We start from the raw sequence: 21,753 nt of genomic DNA, 5'->3' as shown, positions 1-21,753 counted from the left end.
TTTTGAAATTACTTATTCTGGACGATTAGGATCGTCAAGAAGTTGTCAAAGATAACCCCTTTATATTTAGAACATAAAATCCACATCTAAATAGTCTCTTCCGGGGTGTGTTCCCACCTCAGGTCCAGTGTTAACCAGATAGGTTCCAGATCCACTGCGATCAGTACCAAGATAAAGCTCTTACTGAGAATGAATGAATGAATGTAGAAATATAGAACTTATAAAACTTATTTTAAAAAACCACGTGCATGCTTTTATTCGATCAAACGACGCCCTATATTATACCTTTGTAGCTTATATCCGCTCAGTCCACACACACACACACACACACACACACAGAGTCCAATAGTATGCCACCACTTTTGATATATTATATTAGTGCTGCAGTATGTGGTTTTGAAGGTAGCAGCTTAACTTTTGTCCCGACTGTCAATTATAAAAGATTAGCACTTTCTACGAGCAAAATGTCACATGAGCACTTCGGCCGTAGGCTAAAGCTTTGAACAGCTAAACGAAGTTGACCACAAAACGTATCCATGTCCTGCTTAAAAAAGGTAGAGCGACTGTTAAACTGAGCTCTGTCGGAGTGGAACAGTGTTTTGTTTTTCGGTTCATCTAAATGAGCAGCACTTCGGCAAAACGGAGTCCAACAACCACAATGTTTGTCTTTCGCCTGGAAGGATTTTCTTTTTTTTTTTTGGCAAAATGCAGCTTGATCAAAAAGACCTGGGAATGCTCTGTGAAACGGTCAGCTCTATGTGTTTGTTAAATCATTTCCAAATGAAAGCCCTGTATCTCTGCCATGTTATTTATTTGCGCTCAGCAAGAACCATAAAATTCTTTAGAAAAAGTGTTTCAAATGCAAATGTTTTTAGATTCGGCGTAAATTTCCCTTCATACCAACCTGCAATTTCCTCACTCGTCCACCACCCTTAAGAGTTTTACCAGTGCCCATGTTTTCAGTTTATTTTGGGTCTTTGGGACTTCTCATCTCATCTCATCTCACCATGCAGGTTGTATGGGAAGCTTACATGGTTTGCACAAGAGTCTAAAAAAAACAACACGTTCTGTTTATACAAAAATGTAGTTGTATTTAGGCACAAGAACTATTATTTTGTAGCCAACTTCGGCTAGAAAAAGGATGACTAAATAAAGGTTTTGTGCATATGACCGACGTACAGCCCAAATTCCTGGCGGCCCACATCTTGTGTTGTGCCTCCACAGTGTTTCTCGCTGGGGTTTGATGGACCTTCCAGCAGAACAGAACAGTGCCGTGTGTTCTGCGGCTGCAGCAGGGGACGAGACACTTCACTGTGCACTCAGCCCACCTCCTATAAACAGCCTCAATCACTGACGTTTAATCTGCTCTTATTCTACGAGCTTTTATCAATTATGGGTGTGTTGGACTGTTCGGACCACGTTGACTGCAGCTCTGTCCATGGCCAAGCAGTAGGCAAATCCAGGGAATAGCCTTGAACTCATGACATTTTATATTCAGTGGCTTCACTGCTTTATATATAATTGGAGCTGCAATGTGTCTCTACAATTCAACACATCTATCTATCTATCTATCTATCTATCTATCTATCTATCTATCTATCTATCTATCTATCTATCGTGCAAAGAAATGCTATAGATCAATGATTCCTTCAAAAATAATTTCAATGTTTCTACATAAAAAATACTATAAAGAGCAATAAAGAGTAATCAATGAAATGAATAAAATGAAGTCAGTATTTAATGTGACGACCCTTTGATTAAAAATATAGTAGTATTAGGTACAGTTTTTGCAGTTTGATCAGGACATGAGCTGTAAGTATCTAGAGAACCAGACACAGTTCTTCTCCAGACTTTGACTGTCACACTTGCTTCTTATTTTTGCAGCAAAACCCAGTAGCCTCCATTATGCTTTTTTTTTGTCTGAAAAGTGGTCTTTTACATAATATGGTGCTTTCTTTACTGACATAGAAACATTTTTCTGTCACATTTTTGCTGTGCTGGAAAACTAATGTTTTATTTTATTACTGACTGGATAATGTATAAGTCATAAAAAAATTTATAAAGTTTGTATTAAAAAATAGGGTGCCTAAGACTTTCGCAAAGTGTGTGTATACACACACACACACACACACACACATATATATATATATATATATATATATATATATATATATATATATATATATATATATATATATATGTGTGTGTGTGTGTGTGTGTGTGTGTGTGTGTGTGTGTGTAGGTGTGCTGTGCATGCAGTATTTAGAAACTGTGGTGTGTGTGTGTGATAATTTCTGCATAAATTCAGATTAGTTTCTTGTCTTCCACATTTTGCTCTATATTATGGGATATCTAGCTGTATGAATGAGAATTAGTATTTCAATGTATAATGTTTCATGTATATAAATCCCATTCTAGATAGTGCAGTGAATAATAGGCTATATGGAAAAAAATGTAAATAAGTCATAAACCTGGCCTAATAAATAATCATTCCCTGTGTTCCTAAGGTGCATTCTAAAATAATATCTAACCCTGCACTAAAATGTTTACAGATGAAGAGCATTCAGGATCATTTTGTGCACATCACTGTATGCCTGGAAAACAGGAACAACAGGTTGTCTCCAAATTCTGTGTGAAAGCCGTGAAAAATGTCAACAAAGTGAGGGATATTGTATGATACAACAAGAAGAAAAACGCAACAAAAAGGGTTTTTTTTTAAAGAAAAGTTTAATAATTTTTTAAACACAAGTTTATTCCTTATTTGTGGTATGTCGTGGTAGAAATGGCTTATATATATATATATATATATATATATATATATATATATATATATATATATATATATATATATATATATATGGACATGGTCTGTTCCAACCAGGACAATATTGAGTCCACATTAGGTAACATGTAATCCACATGCGTTCTTGCAAATCATTCATCTATAGCCCAGCTCTTCTCACACTTCTGTTTTAGCAGCCACGTGTTAAACTCGCCTTTTTCTCGTGATGCACTGCAAGAGTTTGGTAAAGGAAACGTTCAGTTGGACAAGCAGGAAAGATTGTAGAAGATCAAACCGTGTTGGAATTTTATATTAAAGATGACAAGGTCTAATAATATAATTAATGCAGCTACTGTTGATTTACTTTGCGTTTGGTCTTTTCCTTCAGGATTATTGGCTGTGTTAGTATCGGCGTGCTCATGCTCACAGTGCAAAGCTCCCCCTCCTGCTCGAGTCATCTTGAATTAAGTTCACACACACGATGCTGCACTGCGGCCCCGACTGTTCTGCTTAACTACACTCACAAAACTCAATAGTGTGTGTGTGTGTGTGTGCAGAATGCGAAAACAGCAATAATAATAAGAATAATGTTCATTATTATAATAAATATAATAAAATTGATATTTTAATAATTGTCATTATTGTTGCATTATCGGAGCTAATTTTTGCCAGACATAAGCCTACACTCTTAGAAAACTGTCTCTCTGGAAGAACCCTTAAAATTTTATATGTATAACCCTAATACAGAGTGTTTCCCTCTCAGAAAGGGTTATAACTAGAACCTCTTTAGGAGAATGCTTAATTTTTCAGTGAACCCAAAAAGAACCACCCTTTTTTAAAGCATGTACTTGCCAATAAAAGCTGTTTACATTTGTATATGTAGCCTAGTTTATCACAATTTTTGTCCTAATGGCTCATCAGGCTTGTCTTAGAGAAGTCATTGCTAGACTGAAATTAAAGAGTTACACATTACTGTCTTTTCACAGAATGTGTTTCATCAGAACACAGAAATCCTAATCAAAATACAGCATGAGCATGCTTAATAAGACAAAGCTAGGGTTAAATGTAATTGTTAATAATTATATAGCATATGAAAGTATGTTTTGAATAATTGTTTTAATATTACAGGATATTGAATTTTAAATATGATGAAGCCTACTGCGTTTGCACAAACTGCTTATTTATACTTCGAGGTTGTTTTTTCTTAACAGCCTATTTAAATTTTCTTCTTCCTTTTGCGTCCCATTTTTTTTTTCTTAAAAAGAAAACAAGAAGAAGAAGTCACAAATAGCTCAATGAAAATGGCTTGGTGTGTATTCGCACTGTTCCACACGGTGTGTGTTGATCTGCACCGCTGCTCTGCTTAGGACACTGAACACACACCATAACACGTGAACCTCATCCAAATAACAAAACTAATCACCGAACTAAAATACACTTCATCCAGATTTTATTTTTTTTATCCATATTCAAAAAATGGAAGAAGCTAAAGTCACTGTGTAACAAGCATGCCCTGTGTTCTCCCTGCTGAATATACGAGCAAGTGAATGCAATAAACGTATCTACTTCAAATTCATGTTCAGTAGGAACACAGCATTTTGTGAAACTGATTTGGACAAAACCAGTTCATTTCACAATTATGGAAAATTAATTGTAAGTTTGGATTGCAATATTTCACGAATCTCCTATAAAACGGACACGCGTCTTTAAAAGTAGCATTCCTGTTACATTTTGTGGAGATCTGAAATTCCTTTGTCACAGTTAAATGAAAGGAAAATTTATAGCAACATATTATATTTTATTACAGTCATTTCTGTGCATACTACTGAAGCATTAGACACCTACATGCTTATATATGTGGTGCATTCGTTAACTAGGAGCTCTCTTTACTTACACACACACACACACACACACACACACACACACACACACACACACACACACACACAGTAATTCGCACTCTCTAAATAGTGCCGAATTAAACTATAACGCTGTTATGTGACCGCACAGTAAATCACACAAGTAAGAGGCCTTCGAATGTTAGAGTACATGTGGCTATATTTGTTCGTATTATAGGATATTGAACATAAACATATGCTGGTTAGTTGCTGAAAAACCCAATGGCGATGTGTTCATATGAGCCTGAATTGTTCTATTGAATTCTTCCTATTAAATTTAATTTAGGCCATACTGAAACTATATCCTACTAACATTATTAGGTAATTCAGGATTATGATAATGATTATTATTATTATTATTATTATTATTATTATTATTATTAAATAAGCTTAAGTTACTGAATAGGCCTATATTTAAGGTTAGTACTGTAGTTGTATCCCACCTCTTAGTAAAGCAATCTCCAACATATTCCCAGAGCAGAAAAGGTCCCGGATGAAAACCCTGCTTTTTAAGAGGAATAAACGGGTCTCGTGTGTTTGCTGTCCTCCTTTGAGAAAACGATTATTTGAAAGTCGCGCCAAATCTCCCGCGGCTGTAGTTGGCTCCTAAACAGCAGCATGGCATTGGGGGGAGAAGAGAGAGAGAGAGAGGGAGAGGGAGGGAGGTAGAGAGAGAAGAGAGAGAGAATGCGCTTTGATTTATCAGTAGCCGAAATATGCATTCAGGCTCCTAACAGAACAAGTCCAAACCGCATGCACCAGCGCCTGATAGGCCGATATTCATTCTCATGTTCTCGATAATAGTCTAATAAGCCATTTACTTGTCTTTCCGAGTTGGGGAAAAACAACAACAACAACAACAACAACAACAACCCGAGAGTAGCGCTTTAGCGCCGGTAATCAACCCTCCCCCTCTTTGGTGGAATTAATTTCCCCTGCAGCAGAAGCTTCCTCCTGATATATTTCCACCACGACACACTAGAAGTCTCAGAGTCCACGCTGCCTTCTTTCTCTCGATGCCAATCCACGCTCTTCCTTTTGCTGCGGAGTTCAGCGAGGACCGTAGCGCTCCACTGAGTCGCCATTCTCCTCCGGTTTAAAGCGAGTTAGCTTTTAGCGCGAGCTCTGCGCTCTGAGCCGAACCGTGCAGGGAACCCCCTCCTCCACTCCACTCCTCTCCTCTCCCCTCCCCCTACTCCTCCATCTCCCCCTTCTTCTCCTCCTCCACCCCTCCACGCTGCAGACCCCGCCGTGCTGTAGGGGGGGGAGGGGGAAACCCGTCGGACCGGCAGGAGGGAGCCCCGGGCCGACTGAACAAAAATCGGTACGAGGAATTACAACCGGTAATTGCGCAGATTTAAGGGGGAACCTGCATATTTACAAAAAGCAGTGTGTGTGTGTGTGTGTGTGTGTGTGTGGCTTTAGTGACTGAATCACCAACACCACCAGCTTATAATCTCCTTCTTCTTCTTCCTCCTCCTATTATTATTATTATTATTATTATTATTATTATTGTGGCTTTTTAAATGGTCATTTCCCTATATAACTCATCCAGGCTATATACATTAGGAGGAAATGTCGTTTGTTCAAGACTATAGTGCAACAGATCATGCAGCACGACGGTTCAAAGGACAGTAGGCTTAATGCACATGACAGTGCACGGTAGCTAAGTCGAGACAAAACAGTATGGGATTTTTAAAAGAAGTAGCTGCAAAACTGCTGATTGTAAACTGCAATTGCAAATAAAGGAAATACAGAGAAAAGTGTAGCAGTTGCAAGATCAGTAGTAAAAAAAAAGTGCTTTTTTTTTTTTTTTGCCATAACCTACTATAGACCTGTATTAAATGTGGATAAATAAAAGCGCTTTATGGATTATGAATTTTTAGCTTATATAGGCTACTTGTCATATTTCCGAGTCTTTAAACCGTAGCTTATCCCAAAGAGTGGTATTTCAGAATAAAAATACTCTGGGGGTCTCTGGCAGGTTCAGCTCACACCTATGTAAACGCACCCAGGAGGACAACAGCTTTATTTGCAAGAGAACTAGTTTACCCCTCCTGCTCACCCTCAACTCAGTGATGGATGGGCGATCTCCCTTTGTCTCGATGCAAATAGGCTTTAACTCGGAATTGATGGCTAACTCCGCAGAGGGGTGATTACTCCACGCCCGAGTTTAGCTGCTTTTCTTCAAACCCCGTCTGTCACCAACTACACGACCACTGATAATGTGAGGCGCATTTGGCGCACACACACTACGTGTAAATTACTTTCACACTCCAGAGATGTAGAGACTAATCACCAGTGGGAACCGCTTTCCAGTTTACAACCTTTTATAACCTTTTTATAGTAAAATAATATCGGTATACAAATAAACTTTCTTTCTTTCTTTTCAAACTTTTGGAATTAGGTCTTTGAAATGTCTTGAAATCGTAATAATTTTAATGTGATCATTTATCATAAGCAAGAGCTTGAATTATCCATGCATTTATAAAATGCTTGTGTTGAACTGTGTTAATTGTCAGATGTTAATTGTGTTAATTATACTTTAACAATTGTGGAATATTTATTGGTGACGTCTATAAATAAACTTTTTTATATTACATTCACTTTTAACCTATTACACATTTTAAAATTTATTTAATTTTATTTATTTATGTATTGTTTTTTACCCACAAACAAGCATGAGATACCCTGCATGGGTATTTTCTCTTCTGTGATGTTTTACTTCTAGCAGTAGGGACTAAAATTGGTCATTGTGTAACCCTTTGACCTGTAGATTTAGAGTATAAATGTGTTGAAGAGGAACTGAAGAGTCGAATGAAAAATGAAATAATCATTTCAGGATTGTCACAGTTATGTGAATATTTGTTGAGAAATGAGAATGGAGGAAAATAAAATGTGTCTGCATGTATTTTTCCCTTTGTGTGTGTGTGTGTGTGTGTGTGTGTGTGTGTGTGTGTGCGTGCGTTGTGCACACGTGCTTATGTACTGATGTCCTCGGGCCTCTTGCAATATTCCTACGTTATGACCATGGGTACTAAAATTTTATCTCCAGTTCACATTGTCAGGTTATGGAGTAGCTGTGTGTGTGTGTGTGTGTGTGTGTGTGTGTGTGTGTGTGTGTGTGTGTACTTGTACTTGCTACATATTGAGGAACAGAATACATTTTTTATCAGCAGAGTTCGGACATTTTTGGGAAGTGAGGATATTTTGGCTGATCCTCACTTCTTCAAAGGGCTGTTTGAGGGTTAAGACTTAGTTTTAGGGTTCAGTTTAGAATTAGGTTTAGGTAAGGGTTAGGATAAGGGTTGGGATTAGGCATTTAGTTGTGATAGGTAAGCAGCGAGGGAATGCATTATGTCAACGAGTGTCCCCACAAAGATAGAAGTACGTGTGTGTGTGTGTGTGTGTGTGTGTGTGTGTGTGTGTGTGTGTGTGTGTGTGTGTGTGTGTGTGTGTGTGCACTTGTGTGTAGTGTTGGAAAGCTCTATTTGCCGAGCCAGTGTTTGCTTTTGTAACCAGTAAAACTCAGTGTCTAGGTACCTTATAAGCCTTGCCTATGAAATATCACTCATGGGCTTCCTGTTCAGCGCTAAAACAGCCACCAGGATTTGGAATTAATCTAAAGGAGAGACCACCTGTTGCAGGGAACAGTAAGGCACAATGAAAGCCATAATTTCACCCCCACCAGGATGTATTTAATGTCATATCACGTAATGCAATCAATGCTGTCACATAAAGTGGCCTTTATAAAGAATACTGTAATTTCATGGTTAACTGTTGAAATGCAGTAAAATAATACGCAATAGTTTGGATCGTGTTTTAAAGGCATTCTTGGAAAGATAAACAGAAATCCAAATACACTGTTGAACAAAAGTAATTTTAATGTGGTCTTGAGATCTTGGCAGAGGTCATTTAAGGAACATAGTTACGACTTCTAGGTTTGTGTGTGTGTGTGTGTGTGTGTGTGTGTGTGTGTGTGTGTGTGTGTGTGTGTGTGTGTGTGTGTGTGTGAGAGAGATAGAGAGAGAGAGAGAGAGATTTTTTTTGATGGGCAACATTCAGCAAAAAAAAGTGTGATGCAGGGAAAGGTCCATAAAAGAGACATTTTATTGTTGCCTGAACTGATCCACCACTTGACTGAGATACTCCCTGAGTCTTCAGATGAGTTCTGATGTACTGATAAATTTTCTGTTTTTTCTCTCAAACAACAGAAGCTACTGCTCCAGCATCACATGAGCTGCCTGCCCTGCCATGTGATGGTACTGCAGATGTATGGAGGGCAGGTTTTTTTTTTTTTTTGCAGTTGGGGCAAAAAGCAAGTGCGTCAGAATTGGGCGGGTGGTCACAATACAGACCTTGTCTCTTGCTCCCAGCTGCTGTATTTAACAGCTGCAATAAAAAGGCTTTATTTGAAAAGTCTGGAAAAAATTGTAGCAAATGCCGCTGAGCTTTTAAGAGATGTCTCTGTTTGCTTTCTTGTCTGTATTTAGCATCTAATGCTTCATGCATATGTATGTAAGCCCTATTCCTTAGAATGAAGAACAGATGTAATTCAGACATGTTCATTTCCGCTGACCCTTCGCTCCCTTTGATATGTCATAGCTTTTGAATTATAGTGACTGGGGACATTTCCCTCCTTGATCCAAAGACACCTAAAATACAGGGAGAAGGGTTTATTAAGATTATATCCTCCAGTGAATTTGCCTCGATGTTTATGTCCTGACATACAAAAGTAGTTGAAAAAGCAATGAACATGTTTATATCTATAGAATACTGCAGTGCAAATTTTTGTAGAGCTTTCACAGCATAAGGCTTTTTGTTTGTTTGTTTAAAAGAAAAATTTAGTTCTTGCACAAGAAATTGCAGGCCACCATATTTTATTCTCTTGGTGCACCTGACATGACAGGTTTTTGCATTTCTCAGCACTTTGGAATATGGAGAGGAGTGTAGCTTTCCCAGAGGTACTCTGTATGCATAGGCCTGTCTCAATCCAGAGCTCATTCCTATGACCAGGGCAGGTCTATAGTGTAGGTTTGTACCTTCTAATGTATAACTATTGCTTTTCTGGCCACCAGGTCACCCTTTAGGAGTTTTCAATTTATTTGAGTGCAGATGGTTCTAGATTGAAAGCAGTAATGTTTCAAATCTTATTATTCTAACATTTCACAGTACAAGCTTTACCACGATGTTACTACCATGACCTGAATCATACATATATCATTTATTATATTGGATTGAAGACTGGGTGCCTTTTAATTGGCCTGTATGTTTAAAGTTTTTAAATGACCTTTATTGCTAAAGAGCTGAAAATATACATTTAACGGTTATTCCATGAAATCAAGTCATATATGAGCTGATAAGCCATGTACGGTGAGATTGACTGGAATAACTGTTTTATTCTATCCACATTCACTGGATTTTGAGAAATGGAGCATTTTAATTTTAATTTTTTGCAAATTTGATAAATAAAAACTATATACAAAACGTCCGACAAAATAATTTCCACTTAGGATGTAAACAAACTGACAAAATGACAGTAGCAATTTGTGAAAAATGCTATAATAATAATTCTTGAAAAATAAAAAAAGGATAAGTTCTTACCATCAAACACTTTTATTCCATATTTTGTTGCTGTTTTTTTGTATTTTGGGGGTTTTGTTTTCGAGTAGAGTTTTTATTTCGTCCTCGGTTGGTTCAGCAAAATGCACCGCCATTTTGTTTTTCTCTACTCACAGTATATGAGCTGATAGCCTAGTAGTAGAGTAGCCAATCAGAGCGCACGATTGCTCATATCCAGTGAATGTGGATAGAGTGCTTGATATTCTGCATTACCCTAAAATGTCCAACTCTTACATTTGTGAATAATTTCAACATGGACATTAGGACTGCAGGCATCATACACATAGACGTGAAACAGTGTGATTAAAACCAAACATATGTTTGAATGGTCTATAATTGGCCTGTTTGTGTAAAAGTGTGCTAAGTTTCATTTCATGATGTAACAAAAAGCCAACATAGGCACACATAGTGCTACATTCAGACACCAAAAGAGAGAAAAACAAGTACTCTACAGTTATCAAAATCTAAAAATATAACACATAGTGGTAGTATGGACAAGGCATTTTTCTAATCCAACATTTACTTCGCCATTGCTGCTTGTAACCTTACTCAGCGAGGACAATGGTATTAATTATACTGAGGCACATGTATTGTAACCCCTCACATTCACACAATGTTTGGGAAACAAACATGGAATCACCCAAAACACACAATCATGAAGAATATTTGTTTCATTAATGATTTCTGCATCTTATGGCATTACAGGCTCAACAGTGATGCCATTTCTAAAGATATTTTGGAGGTTGGTTTAGGTCATTGGCAGTAATGAGGCTGCTTAAGTGCCAAAGAAGGATAGAAGTAACACTAAGTACTACATTCTCCCTATTAACTACTGATTTTTGAGATGTATTTTGGAGTCAAAATTGTTGTAATTGGGTATAATATTATGAAAATTATGCTTATTTGTTTGCACATCACTTTTTTTTAACCTGCATGTATATTTAATCTTACTCCCAGTTTATTACTGTAATTGTGTATGTTTAGACAGACAACTGTGCTAACCTCTGTATTCTGTGGACAAAGTTTCAACTAAAAAAAAAAGCTTCTCTGGCTTATTGGAGCAAGTTTAACACATTTCACTTGTAATATGAATTCATCATAAAAGTATCTTTTTCCTAATATATAGCGTATCAAATAACATCTTAAAATCAAATTAACTTTGTGAACATAGGCCGATGCATTTGTCTGTGGTCATTTGACAGACAACTGTGAAATTAACAGGTCTAAACAACCCATCCTGAGTTGTGCATTTGAGTGAACAGGCAGGGGTTAAGTTGTGACGTCATTGCCTGTGGGACAGTGACATTAAAGGAAAGGGCGGGGCTACAACTCGCTCCCGGGGTTTATGGGGGAAATACGCCTCGCTTTCAGGGAAAAAAAGCTTATTTTGGATGTTTTAAAAATATACGGTTTGTTTTTAACCTACCTCTAGAGATGGACATGCATTTTATTTCAGGATGCTACTTGTAATGGATGCACTTCTCTCTCTCTCTCTTTTTTTTTTTGCTCCAAGGTAAAAGTAAAAGTCAGTCGAAGCGAAAAGGTGTGTTTGTGTTGTTTTTGCAAATGGTCCTAACATTTCTGTCTGTGTTATTTGTTTTTGGATGACGTTTCAGGTAAACAAACAGGAAGATCGCACTCATTTCTGCCTTTAAAAGCGCGTCAGGTGACGATCCGCTCGCAGGATCTGCGTGTTCGAGATGAATTTCTGCACGTGATTTATTTGGCGAAAAAAAAAAAAAAGTGACCGTGATCCGTTTGAGTAAGGTGGGGGCTTTTAAAAGGGGGCAAAAACCTCCACCAATATGGAGGAGCAGAAGTGAATAAATGCTTCCAAGCTCTTCCCGGAGAGGTTGTGAGGGGGTCGCTTCCCCTGTAGACCCTAAGAGCTCCTGTTCCTACACCGCGAGCTTACAAGGGAAAAAAGAATAACAGTAGGCTACAAGGTGTGTCAGGGAGTGGTTGTTCGGCATACATTAAAAAGAAAGAAAGAAAGAAATGTGTTAAATTGTGCTCATCTCTTCATCAATTTTCAGTTTCAGTCACTGAGCTGCATTGTGGGAGAGAAGGACGCGTCATGCAGCAGGCTCTATTCGGGCGGATTTACTCAGTGCACTAAACTGATCTCCATTATAGCAGGAACTGCAGACAGAACCCAGATCATCTTTTAACTGGCAATTAGAAGAGAGTGACCATGCAAAAGGTGGTCTTTTTTTCGACCTGAAGGGTAAAGCCAAGAACGTAAACTGAATAACTTCTTTCTTAAACAGTTAGGATTTTCGACTCTGAAGGTGGTATATACATACATGAAACACGATATATGAAAGCGGGGAAACTTCAGAAGTCTTTTCATTATCAAAGGCCTGAATGTACGGAACTGGCTTGTTGTTTTCTTCTTTTTCTTTTTCTTTTTTTGCCCCATTCCGCGTAAATCAATAGCCAGTCCCTGTTCAGAATAGATTTGTTGTCCGGATTGGCGTTTTTATAGGTAGGTGTTTTCTACTCCTCAGATTTTGATTTATCGCCCTCGCCTAGGATTAGCCTGTGAAATAGCTATTTCAGAGAAGAGTGTTCTGTGCTTACGCTTTTATGTTATTTATACGATTGTAATAAACTCTATTTCTTAGCATATTTCTTGAATACCTATTCAAAATAAATAAATAAATAACTGCTTCGCTGAAATTTATTTAGGTAAATAGATGGGATCTAGCCTATAAATTAGATTTATTTGTGTATTTATCTACATGTTTAAGTCAGTTTACTGGAAAGCATACAATGTGTATATTTTGAATTATGTTGCTGTGGTATACGACTTTTTTTTCCTTAAAAAATACTCGGTGTATAGAATTTGGTAGCTTATATTAACATATTTTAGGCCGGCTTTCACAACATGCCATTCTTTAACCATAAATGCTTTTTTGCATGCTTACAAGTGACCAATGCACTCAATTTAACAGTATTGTGAGTGAACCTGAGAGACATACAAGCTTTATTCTGCATTTGTGGTAAAGTTTGCTTCACTTTTGCATACATGTGGGTGTGAAATCTTGTTGATTTTGCAATGTTAATTAATGAGTCGAGAAAACACGAACACTTCGTGGTCTGGACCTCATAAAGAAGCGTGCACATGAATTCTGTTTGCCTAATCCTAATTTTGTATTGTTGGCTTCCTTCAGCATTCTGAATGTTTTCTGGACATTTCGAATTGAGCTCAGTGAGATATGAGATGTTTTTGTTCACAGACCGAGAACACTATAACTGTGGCACGAAACACTTGTCCTAATGAATAACAGGCTAATAGTAATAATAATAATAACAACACCAGTGGTATTTTTAGGAGCATACAACGCTACGAGTTCGTGTACATTTCTGATAGAAACCCGTCGTTAATCTCTCACAAACCAACACCAACATGTGTTTTCATATTAGGCCTCTAAAGCCTCAACTAACTGATTGATAACGGCATGCAAAACGTGCACACTTTTAAACAGCAGGTTGTTTAGCTTGTAGGAATTTCGACTATTAGAATTAGACGGATGTTAAGGTTTTACAACACATGATGCAAGACGCCATAATGTATGGTAAAATGTTCATCATTGCTTTGGCTAGCCTAGTTTATATGCATTTTTGCGCCACGACGTTATTGCACGTTTTCAAAGACGGATGGAAAAGAAGGCAGAGAATTAAAGCCTCTACTGTGTAATTTAATTTTATTGTAAATTTGCGTTCATCTACATAAAGTGTTATATTTTTATTATTTAGTACGTAATTCGAATCTATGATGACGCAAAACAGACCGAATCAAAGCAGGCATTAATTGTCTAAAAAGTCTAAACAGTAGGACTACAAAATGCAAACAGAGGTGGTGTTAAAATTTTAATTTAAGTATAATCTCTCTTCTAGAAGCAATGCTAGATAGTAAATGCACCGTCAGTTATACACTGCTTTCTTAGGGAAAATTGCTTGAATGTTTAAAACTACAGCCCTTTCTTAAACCTTACACTAGGTAAGCCATAGTAATTAAGACTTATTTTAAACCATCTGGCTTGGAGCCTAATAAATCGCTTTGTGGAAGGAAAAACAAACAAACAAGGACGTTAGGACAGAGTCGTGTTGAGGCTCGAACCCAGTTTCTCTCCATTTCCCTACTTTTTCAGTGAGTATTTATGACAAATATTCTGCATTTCTGATGAGGCTAGTTGTCTCGTTTGCATTCTTGAAACAACCTATTTGACTCGGTTTGTCTTTCATGCCAGGTTTCCCGGATGATTCGTCTATCACACGACAGTAATGAAAAGAAGATAATGAAGGTCTTCTTTAATCAAACCAACAGAGACCCATATGTCCGGTGTATTCTGTTACACTTCTTTACCCCCGTTTAGTTTGACTTTTAGCTTTTTCAATAAAACAGGTCGTAATGAGGGAGGTTTGTGTCATTTATGGGAGTGAGCCCATACTTGCCTTAATTGGACACAGATGGGTTTTCCTATTGATAACCTCGCAGTGGTACCGGACTAAACACGGCGGAAACGCCATTCCCTCGAAATTATAGACGGCGATTGGACTGATTGGACTTAGTGCCCTCCCTCGTGGGCACGTATGTTTATTCAATTAAGTCAAGTGGTGTAATATGGCAGCGCTGCACAGCCTCGATGCCCAGGTTTCCACTTTATATTTAGAAATTGGTAACTAACACTTTCATGTAATAGGCTGCATATTCTGTCGAATGGCTTTTCTTTCTGTTACACAGTAACTGCATTATCGTATATGCTCTGTCTGCAGACTGCGATCTCCATTCTCAGACTAGACAACTAGGCTATAAGATGACTTTCAAAGTTTGCGCAGTTAGTCCGATCAGCGCCAAAGAAGAGTACAGCTGCGTGCTGTATGTATCCGTTTTGGCCTCAGACACGTTTGTGAAAGGAGGTGGCGGTTGAAATAAATATGTACATCCTGACAGTGCTGTCACTGCTGGGGTGAAAGGAGGCGACGGTACGACACAGCTTTGGTTTAGTTTATTTATTTTATTAAAACACGGGGCCCTAATTCTCAGCAACTGCGTCCTTGCCACACTTGCTCAGTGAGAAATGTTGTGACAGTCACCTAACATGCCAAGTTTCTTCTATCCTGATATGATTTTACATACAGCACTGGTCTGGAGTGCAGTGCACGGATGAATAGCGCGGGGCTAAAACAAGTGGTCAGAGCAATGAAAATAACCCGGTGAGTAGGTTGCCTGTGCTACGTGAGGGAGAGGGAGAGGTCACAGGGTCATAAAATGGCCTAAATTAGTCTTATTTAAGGACATTTCCCCGACATTGTACGTATGCTACAGGGTTAAAAGTGGCTTAGAAAGTAAATAATTTTCTGTATCATTTTGCTGATGTTTTAGAGATACAAAGTATACATGTAGCCTATTGTAGCCTACATTAAATAATAATAATAATAATAATAATAATAATAATAATAATAATCATCATCATCATCATCGAGTTTTTTTCTTGGAACCTATAGTCATTGCTGTTAGATCAGAATAAATGAAAATGTAATGAAATAAAAATGCTCATTATCACTCTTTATCAGCCTGTAATGCTCTTTACTTTGCAGAACAATTCATCAAATAGAGCTCAAATGAAACTCTTTAATGGACATGTATGCACATGCAAGCAGCATCAGATCAGACACGGAATTGGAGCGTCTTGCTTGAAATATTCTTGCCAAAGGCGGAGCAGGGAGAACACGGCCTGCTTCAAACCGGTTTAAAACTGCGGCCTAGAACAATAACGGGGTCTTGCTGCAGCAGTCTTGGCCCGCGCTGGTGACAAACGGCCCGTTCCGGTAGTTTGAATGTGGCCGGGAGATGGAGGGAAAGTGTCAATCAGAGACGCTCCACCGATCGTGGACAATGCTCTTCGTGGGACTGGTCTGTTTCAAGAGCAATCAGTCACTCCGCATTAATTATCCCCGCGTCCCACAGCAGGGTAGCTCGCGCTGGCACTGTGAGAGCGCTCTCTCTCTCTCTCTCTCTCTCTCTCTCTCTCTCTCTCTGTGTGTGTGTGTGTGTGTGTGTGTGTGTGTGTGTGTGTGTGTGTGTGTGTGTGTGTGTGTTGCACGTTACACCACGAACCCCACACCCACCTTTCAGGTTGCGTAAAGAAACCAATAAAGGGCAGTAAAAGGGTCTTCCGTGTCACTAAATATATTAAATGTAGATGTATGTTTAAAGAGGTTCATCTTAAGTTGCAGAACAGATTTATTTATTTATTTATTTATTTATTTGATTGTTCCATTGTCATTACATTTTTAAAAGGCATTTTAATAGCCAGGTTTTTTTTTCTTTCTTTTTTTTAAACCTCTCAAACATTTAAGTCACAGTCATAAATTGAAGTGCTCTTGTCACTGGTATGAACCCTTCCGCATGTGCTTACATTTCAGAAGTTCGTCTGAATTTAATCCCACATCACCTTTGTGTTTCATTTACTCACCGTGGGGAATTTTTGTACTCATTTATGGCCATATAGGTCGAACATTTACATTCAAGGTAACTACGTGCAACTCCATTGCTATGTTTCTACAAGTTTGTTGGGTTAGAGAGCGTTAAGGCCTGTCGCCTTTTCAGATCCATAGCACAAAAACACACTGCTGTTGTAGTGAACAGTGGAAACAGCAATCGCCTCATATGCTCCAGACAATCCGAAATCAGTGCTTAACATGATGCAGTCACTAATAAAATCATTTTGTGGTAATGTTGGTGTTATATTTTCTTTTTGGATGTTCAGTATTTCGCAGATGACTCGTATTATTATTATTATTATTATTATTATTATTATTATTATTATTATTATTATTATTTAAATTTCAGTCTGAGTTGAAATTAATATAAAATCTTTTAATTCAACATTTGTTCATGAACTCGCTTAAACACACATGGAAACTATTATTATTATTATTATTATTATTATTATTATTATTATTATTTAATGTTTTGCCTGTTGATTATTTAATCGTAGAGAATGAAAAGTAAATAAAAAAAAATGCCCGGACAACCAAATTGATAATTGTAAAAATATTGTTAAATTTTTATTTACAATTTAATATAGCCTAAGGTTTGCATCAGCCTGTAGGGTTTTCATGTCATGCAGCTTTAGTACAATATACACATATAGCGTAGTAGGCCTAGCAACTGGAACTGATAATAATAATAATAATAATAATAATAATAATAATAATAATAATAATAATAAATGAGCTACATCTTTTGTTTTTGAGTCCTCTGGTCCTTTGCACAAATTCACAGGTAAAACCGTGTCCTGAGACATTCAGTTTTACTTCACCTCCAACTCAAACACCATGTAGACCACTTACAGTGAAGAAATATCCGGTTTTTTGTTTTTTTAAAATAGGAAACACGCTATAGTAGCTAAACAAACAATGACGAGAAAGTCCACAGAAAACAGCTCCAACTTATTTATTTTGAGGGCAGCTCTTTCGCCTCCATTGCTTTCGTGAACGCGTTTTCCCCGATATTGTCCTTTCGGTTCAGTAATTTCCATGGAGTCTACTCGCTTTATTATGTTGCTGCTGTATTAAGCTATATTAATCCGCGCATCTAGACTCTATATTTAATACAACGTGTAATTTCCTCCTTTTTTTTTTTTTACCGTATTCCCTTTGATTAAGTCACTCTTGACTCTCCTTTAGCTTTGGGGCCAGCTAGGTTCGCCTAGGGGAGGCCTTGAAACCGCCCCTTCTTATCTCCTTTCATCATGCAGCTTTGGGCCGCCTTGAAACCGCAAGGCCAGTAATTGCTTTTTTCAGGCAGCCCAGTGCGGACTGGCCAGCAGCCAATCAGAGCCTTGTTTACACTCTGTGATTGACACCGTTCTGGCAACATGCCAGCCAATCAAACACGTTTCAGGTTGAAGCTCGAAAATTTTAACCCTTTTTATGCTTAAAACCAACAGATTTTTAATATGTACAAAGAACCTATAGGCAGCTGTCATTTCTTCTGTCAGGTCATTGAAAGTTTTCTTTTCCATGTAGGTTAGCCTACCTCATGCTTCTGATCAGAACTGTTTTTAAACCAAACCAACTATATTTTTCACCAAAGAACAAATAAAAGCGTGGTATTAAAAATGATGAATATTTGTGGGTGCACATAATTTCCTTTCAGCAAGTTGATTAACTGATTTTTTTAATAGGATTGTTAAAAATCAATTGCGAAAAAAAATCTTTAAATTACCTGATGAATTAATGCGCAGCTATTATTATTATTATTATTATTATTATTATTATTATTATTATTATTTTTATTTTTAAAGCTGCTCGTAGACACATGTGGTTACGACTGAGCTCAACTTAGCACTACTGGGAAGGTTGAATGAAGCGCGCGCCGTTTTGTTTCGTTGCCTGATAGCTAACACGCCATTGGCTCAAAGTAGCAGCCAATCAGCTCCCGTGTTTATCCCACGGCGCTCTGCACGAGCTTATTGACAAGTGGGTATTAAACCAATGGGTGATGCTGTCCCCCATGGCTCCTCCCCCCTGTCTCCTTGAGTGGCAAGAGCGGATTCAGGAAAGAGCCTGAGCTGCATGTACGCGAGATCGCTTCAGTAGAAGCTCTATAGTGCGGTGTATCTCCGAACTCTAACTGCACACACTGCAGTCACCAGGCTAGGATATAACCATTTCCACATGTCGTTTTTTATTCTGCATCTGCTGTCTTTTACCTATTTTTTACACTATGATTTTAACCATTTATTGTTATGCAAGGAATAACTTACCAGTAAGTAATTCATTTATATTGTATACAGTCTATGTATGTATAATAAACATTTGTTTTCCAGAGCTGCTCTTACCATATTTTTTTTGTCTCGCAGAACATCTGGTGTTATGCAGAATTACTCAGGCTGTAGTACTGACGTGCTGATGGCTGATTGAGAAATGTGTAAAAGCTATTCATTTAATGCTTCAAATAGGTGCCTGTTACTAACATGAATAATAATAATAATAATAATAATAATAATAATAATAATAATAATAATAATAATAATAATAATAATATAACTGACATGGATATTTATTAACGCCTGATGTTTACCAGTTGTGTTTGTACACTTCGACAGCTGAGCTTGATTTACAATATCAAAGCGAACTCTTAACGCACTTAACAAATAAATCCATGCAAACTGATGAATTTTAAACTGAAGTGAAAGGCGACAGTTTTTAGTGCTTTTGCAGCAGTAAACGTATTTAATGTATGTATCCTTATTGTTGTTAATGCACATAACCTGCTGTAGCTGCCAACTATATTTGTTATTTTGTAACCTACCTTAGGTATTTTGCAGAAAATACACAAGTCTGTTTAATATTTCTTTTGCTTTTGTCTATATAATATTAAAAAAAAACCCAAACAACTCAGTTATGCCAGTGTGCAGATCACAACAGCACGTCGTTTCAGCTCGTTTAAGCTCGTGCTCGTGTCTCACTGTACTACATTGTTTTCAATTACATTTCAACAGAGGTTTAGAAAGAAGAAGAAGAGAAACCCAGTGTCCCACAAAGCCATACTGGGTCATTGATGTACAGAGTAAAATTAAAGGAAATATTAAGCCTGTATCAGTCATTGCAGTGACGCCACAGAAGTGAATTAGTGTGCATTGTCATAGTGAAAGGCTGAAGTGCGTTGCTTCACATTCAGCTTTAAATAATTTCACTGACAATGCAAACCCCTAAACTGCTGCCTTCTAGTTTAGGCTCGCTTTATGGTCATCGTTTTTACATCCTTTCATTTGGGTATGTTGCTCGCGCACGTTTCGTCTTTGTCTGTGTATAAAACTGAAAACTGTTGAATTTATCATTGATGTGGATGTGTGGAGTATTTGTGATATATTTCCAGTCACTCGCTATTGATGATCAGTTTATAAGAGACGACTGCAAAACTGTCCATGCGATCGCCACTTGATAAACTGCGAGACATGTGCATCATTTGCCTTTTCGCCTACATTTTGAATACCTGCATGCATTTTTCATTTTTAATTTAGAACAATGACGAGTCGATGTGCGATCAATCACATGGTCTCTGATGCTTTTATATGGGGTGTTGTTATAAAAGGAAGTTCTCTGCTGCATTCATTATAGCCTACCAGAGTGCTTTGGATTTATTTTATATGAAATTTCTTCACATTCTTAAGGACACACACCACGAGAACTGACACATAGGCTATTCTCTGTTAGAGAGATGAGAGCCACACTGGAAATCAAACTCCCTCGTATTTCTTCTTCTTGATTGGATTCACGATAATACAGAGCCTATTGTCGGTGTGCTATCGCAGTACGTCATTTACATGTTAATACACGAGATTTAAGTGAAGTCGGGGATTTGGGGCCAAAGGTGATGATGGTGAGGCCTAATCTTTTGGCCCACACTTCCAGATTTAGTGGACAGAATGAGAAAAGTTAAATTCAGAATTCACACGAAGACGAGCAGCAATTGAACTTAAAATACAGAATGAAAGGGTTTTTGCTAATTGCGCATTTAGATTTGTTTGGGTGTATAGTGGAATATTGTTGAGGGTTAAATCTTCATCGTTTGAGGACAGTTGATCATACTTATACTGAAAAGGCTTACTGTTGAAATATTTAGATTCAAATGTATAATAATAATAATAATAATAATAATAATAATAATAATAATAAAGCCTATAGTCTGCATATTATATTGTATAATTTGCACTGATCCGCGCTGCCTTTGTGTTGTAAAGACTTTACTGGGTGAATTTGGGGGTGCTCTGCCTCCTTCAGCTCTGCTCAGAGAGGAAAATAAATAAATAAATTTTATATATATATATATATATATATATATATATATATATATATATATATATATATATATATATATATATATATATATTGAGCCGAGTATTTTTAAGCCTGTATCTACACGTCCGTGCATCCATTGTTCGACTATGGTCTACAGTAAGACAATTTCAACACAGTTGTCTTCCACAGCTCAGGAACAATAACACGGTGTGTGGAGTTTATCTGAAGCCCTGTCACATTTCTCTTGCAATTCGGACTTATGTTTGTTTTTGTTTTTTTTGTTGCAGAAAATATGACTGGGACGTAGGTTACTTTTTTTTTGGACGTCAAATCCAACACGGTCCTGAATGCAAGACCTAAGCGAAACTCCTAACGGGATTATAGCGTCGGTTCGGCTTGCCCCTTTGGATTTCGGATTTATCGGCTGTTTTTGGAATGGAAGGCCGGGAGTTCGGCCCTCCTCCGCCGCTGCTCACAGAGCGAGGCCCGCTGGCTCACCGCACCGCCTCCCGGATCACTGCAGCCGGCCACGCAGCCGTGCAGCACCCCGCTGCCTTCCAGCCCGGGAAATACTACCCCTCACACATCCCCATACCTCCACAATCAGGTACGTGTTTTCGCTGCCTTTCT

General features: G+C 37.8%; 1 protein-coding gene across 7 annotated transcripts in view; it reads left to right on the top strand.

Moving 5' to 3' along the window:
- bahcc1b (BAH domain and coiled-coil containing 1b) overlaps nt 1-21,753 on the top strand; it is a 444,689-nt gene that overhangs the window by 7,309 nt on the left and 415,627 nt on the right. For 2 of the 7 annotated variants that reach the window (XM_060940001.1, XM_060939995.1), the window contains exons 1-2: nt 12,245-12,790; nt 21,411-21,730. In XM_060940001.1, coding sequence (XP_060795984.1) covers nt 21,559-21,730 — 172 coding nt within the window. In that variant the 5' untranslated portion in view covers nt 12,245-12,790; nt 21,411-21,558. Of the gene's footprint in view, nt 1-12,244; nt 12,791-18,885; nt 19,088-19,181; nt 19,250-21,410; nt 21,731-21,753 lie in introns of those variants that run through there. The other 5 variants (XM_060940000.1, XM_060939997.1, XM_060939998.1 and 2 more) reach the window with 4 other exon arrangements.

Source organism: Neoarius graeffei, chromosome 14 (assembly GCF_027579695.1).
Source record: "Neoarius graeffei isolate fNeoGra1 chromosome 14, fNeoGra1.pri, whole genome shotgun sequence".
In the NCBI taxonomy this organism is placed as follows: Eukaryota; Metazoa; Chordata; class Actinopteri; order Siluriformes; family Ariidae; genus Neoarius; species Neoarius graeffei.
Note: the sequence above shows the minus strand (reverse complement) of the source record. Positions and strands in the feature narration are given on the sequence as shown.